Below are 4,898 nucleotides of genomic sequence, written 5' to 3'. Positions count from 1 at the left end.
ATTTCCACCGCTGCCTCTGATTATGTTAATTCTATTCTATTCTATTCTATTCTATTTATTTATTTAATTAATTTGTATGCTGCCCCTCTCCGCAGATTCGGGGAGGCTCACAACAGTAACAGAAAACAATATATAATACAAATTCAATAATTAGAAAGCTAAAAACCCATAGTTTAAAAACACATGCACACAACATACCATACATAAACAGTATAGGCCTGGGGAAGATATTTCAGTTCCCCCATGCCTGACGGCAGAGGTGGGTTTTAAGGAGTTTGCGGAAGGCAAGGAGGGTGGGGGCAGTTCTAATCTCAGGGGGGAGCTGGTTCCAGAGGGTCGGGGCCGCCACAGAGAAGGCTCTTCCCCTGGGACCCGCCAAACGACATTGTTTAGTCAACGGGACCCGGAGAAGGCCAACTCTGTGGGACATAATCGGTCACTGGGATTCATGCCTCCCGTGGTAGACCTGCCATGTGAAGCTTCATTCTTGAACTGAACATATTTGACAAATATATAAGAGGAACATATTCGATACTCTTGAGACAAAGCTCAGAGCAGGAACCTCTTGACACCTATGCAGCAGGCTTCACCTGGGGAAGGAAAGTTGAGAAAGCAGCACTTCAGGCAACTTCCACATTCTTTTCTCCTCCTTCTCTTTTTATTCCTATCATGCAATCATGTTTCCTGATTGCCAGCAGTGGGCTACGAGCCGGAACGCTAAATTGTGCTTGCCGCCGCGACTCGTAAGTTCCTACGGGTCTAGCGCGATTTTGCTGCTGCAATTTTTTTTGCTTCCGCGCATGCTGAAACACGGGCATGCCTGCAGTTCCATGCGCTATTTTGCTGCTTCCACAGGTGCAGCAGCAAAATTGCATTGGCCCCACAAGAAATTCCGAGCTGCAGCGGCGAGCGCAATTTAGCATTCCGGCTTGTAGCCCACCACTGCTGATTATTTGACCCACTAATCATTAAGTTTTGTACATCATGATTCTTGTCAGATGGATTATCTTGTTAGAGAGTGGAAATGCTGCATTATGCTTGGATTTCTTGAGTCATCCCAAGCTGTCTTAGATCCTGCAAAGTAACCTACCATCCTCTCTATCCTTACTAATACTTTTGAAACTCTGTAAAGACAAAGTTATAAATGTTTGGGCTGGCTTGTACAGGGCAGGCAGGGGTTGCTACTTACTGCCACTACCGGTGAAATGCACATACAGCTTTGGATCGCCGCGTGCACGCACACGCATCCAAGCGAGATCTTACTTCTATACACACATGAGATTTTGGCTATTTTTGCTTTCAGGCATGTGCAGAAGCAAAAAATTGCCAAAATCACATATGTGTGCACATCCCCTCAAAAGGTTTTTGCTTTCTGTGCATGGACAGAAGCAAAATCTCACTGGGATGTATGTGCATACACGCCGAACACCCAAAACTGCCTGCGCAGCTTCCATTTTACTACTGGTGTGCAGTGTGGTCTGTACCAGGTAAGAACCTGATACAGGGGTTGTGTGTAGACTCTGGGAGGGCATTTTCAGCCTCCGGAGGGCTTCGGAGGGGGGGGGCGGCTTGGGAGAGGCCATTTTCACCCTTCCCAGGCTCCAAGAAATCTTACCAGGCCCACCAGAAGTCCGGAAATGAGTCGTTTCCGGGCTCTAGAGGCTTCAGGTTCAAAATGGGGCGCGGGAGGAATCATGCACGCATGCACGGGGGAGTACAGGGGTTTGTACATGCATGCATGGGGGGGTTTTGAATTATGGGGCTGGACATTCATGCACATTTTATAGCACACACATGTGTATGCGCGCTTTCAACACTCGAGGGGAAAAAAAGGTTCACCATCAGTGGAACGGCCTGCCAGCGGAGGTTGTGAACTCTCCAACTTTGGACATTTTCAAGAGGAGATTGGACTGTCATTTGGCTGGGGTGCTGTAGGATTTCCTGCTTAAGCAGGGGGTTGGACTTGATGATCTGCAAGGTCCCTTCCAACTCAATAAATAAATAAATAAATAAACAAATAAATAAACAAATAATCAAACAAACAAACAAACAAACAAACAAGTAAGTAAGTAAGTAAGTAAGTAAGTAAATAATCAATCAATCAATCAATCAATCAATCAATCAATCAATGTATCACTGATATAGAGCATTTTGAGAAAGCGAGAGAAGTCAGACTGAGAGTTGTTACTAAACCATGGCATATTTTCCTTGCATCATTTTAGCACTGGCAAGAGTTGGCTACATATGCAGAGGCTGTTATCCAGACCCTACCATAGCTAAGATACAAAGATGCCCCTCATTTATTTGACTGCACTCAGAACTTTAAAATGCATTTATTTATATATCTGATTTTATATCTCTCCCATTTAGCACCTGATTGAGAGAAGCAAACATCAATACGTCATTAAAAAAACACCAGACAACAAAACGAAATATAAAAACATCAGAAATGGCAACATAGATCAGACTTCCTCTGTGACGGTCTCCTGGCATCAAATTGGCTGGTGAAGTCAGGTTTATTTTTAGAATGCTTTGCCAAGGCTGAATAGTCTTCCTTATTTTCTCTTCCTTCCAGGTTTATCCTTCCGGTTCTCTTCTTATTTGGTATATCCCAGGCTTGTTCATTTTTCTTAGGCTTTATTTATGAGAAAATGAGCATAAATGCTAAGGCTGCATAGAGGTTACTTTTAGAGAGGCAGAAAGTCCTTTTGGGATTCTTTTGCAGATGACAGTTCTGGTCACCTCACTTCAAGGAGGATATAATGGAACTGGAAAAGGTGCAAAAAAGGGCAACAAATATGATCAAGGAAATGTAGCACCTCCCTTAGGAAACCAGGTTGCAACGCCTTGGTCTCTTCAGCCTTGAAAGGCGGCGTTTAAGGGGTGACTTGATCGAAGTGTATAAAATCATGCATGGGATAGAAAAGGTGGATGGAGAAAAATTCTTTTCTCTATCACACAATACTAGGATGAGGGGGCACTCCCTAAAGCTCATAGGTAAGAAAGTGAGGACAAATCAAGGGAAATATTTCTTCACCCAGAGGGTCATTGGTTTATGGAATTCACTTCCAGAAGAGGTCATGAGAGCTGTCAGCCTGGATAACTTCAGTGCAGGGTTAGACAGATTCATGGATGCCAAGTGTATCGGTGGTTATTGAAATGGCTGTCCATGTGCCGCCTCTATGTTGGTTGAGGCAGGCAGGATTCCCTTGAGTACCATTTGTTGGGGGTCGAGGGAAAGGGAAGGTTTTGCCTTCTCTTTCTATTCAAGACCCCCATGTACAATTGGTGGGCTACTGTGTGACACAGAATGCTGGACTCAATGGGCTTCGGCCTGATTCAGCATGGCTCTTCTTAGGTTCTTATGTTCTCACGAGATTTGCTTCCTGCGCATGCACAGAAGTCAAATCCCTCTCCGATGTGCGTGCGTGCCCGCCAATCTCCTACAATCTCCATTTCTGCTAGCAGCGTGGTGTTACACACAGCCACGTTCACCCTCCAGTCATCCAGAGTTGTGCGTGAATCAACACCAGTAGCGGTGGTAAGTTGGAACTCCCGCCTGCACAAAGTAAAAGTGCAGCTGCATTGGATTGTACAAATATTGGCCCTGGTGGCTTGAGATTGGTCTTCATTATCTCCAGCAAGAACCGGAGTGAACTCCCATGCACAGCATCTCCTGGAACAGCATCCTGGATATTATTATTATTATTATTATTATTATTATTATTATTATTATTATTATTGTTGTTGTTTTGTTGTTGTTCTTCTTCTTCTTCTTCTTCTTCTTCTTCTTCTTCTTCTTCTTCTTCTTCTTCTTCTTCTTCTTCTTCTTAATTAAATTTGTATGCCACCCTTCTCCGAAGACTCGGGGCGGCTCACAAGATACAATATAAAACAATGCGTACAACAAATCTAATTAATTAAAAACTACAAGCTAAAATCCCAATATATTAAAATCAGTCAACCAATTCTGTCACAACCACACATTACATTTAATAAACAGGTGGAGGGGGGCTTGATCTAATTGCCCCAGGCCTGGCGCCATAAGAGTCTTGAGACTCTTGCAAAAGGCAAGGAGGGTGAGGGCAGTGCAAATCTCTGGGGGGAGCTGATTCGAGAGGACCGGGCCCCCCACAGAGAAGGCTCTTCCCCTAGGCCCCACCAGACAAAATTGTCTGGTCAACGGGACCTGGAGAAGGCCAACTTTGTGGGACCCAACCAGCCGTTGGGATTCATATGGCAAAAGGCGGTCCTGTAAGTAATCTGGTCTGATGCCATGTAGGGCTTTGAATTGTGTTGGGAAACCAATCGGCAACCAATGCAGTCCACGGAGTGTTGGAGAAACATGAGAAATATTGGCCCCCTGTGGGCAAGTCCTGTGTGGATTGTGCCTTTTTCCACAGCTGCTAAGGATTTCATTAGTGGCTCAGCTCAGGAGATGCCACACCATGTACGGACTGATAGTTTACTTGCTGGCCACGTCTATTGTAGTCCTGGGCATTTGCTCTGACTGGATTCAGGCTCAGATCAAAGGATGGCTTGATATTTATGCCTGGGATTGATCTTCCAACCTATGGAACAAAAGAAGCAGAAGGCATAAAAAAATCAATGGGGAATGTAATAAAGATCATGATTAAAAAAAAGAGAACACACAAATAATAGTGTTGGAATGTTGATTCCAGACTTCTAGAACTTGTTTATCGAAGAAGAGACAGCAGGTTTGAGAACCGATCTCAGTAGGATGCCCAGGAATCAATATTCCAACACTATTATTTGTGTGCTCTCTCTTTTTTTACCATGATCTTTATTACATTCCCCATTGATTTTTATGCATTCTGCTTCTTTTGTTCCATAGGTTTGTTGGGTATGGATAGTCTATCTATCTATCTATCTATCTA

At 44.0% G+C, this 4,898-nt stretch overlaps 1 protein-coding gene across 1 annotated transcript; it reads left to right on the top strand.

The window, feature by feature from the left end:
• Positions 1–3,418: 3,418 nt before the first annotated feature.
• On the top strand, positions 3,419–4,562 carry CYB561D1 (cytochrome b561 family member D1). Its single transcript, XM_070744237.1, is given in 4 exon segments — positions 3,419–3,611; positions 3,614–3,663; positions 3,666–3,714; positions 4,363–4,562. Coding segments are annotated over 4 exon segments (492 nt in total).
• The last annotated feature ends 336 nt before the right edge of the window (positions 4,563–4,898 follow it).

Source organism: Erythrolamprus reginae, chromosome 3 (assembly GCF_031021105.1).
Source record: "Erythrolamprus reginae isolate rEryReg1 chromosome 3, rEryReg1.hap1, whole genome shotgun sequence".
NCBI lineage: Eukaryota > Metazoa > Chordata > Lepidosauria > Squamata > Dipsadidae > Erythrolamprus > Erythrolamprus reginae.
This window is presented reverse-complemented; position numbering and strand designations above follow the sequence as displayed.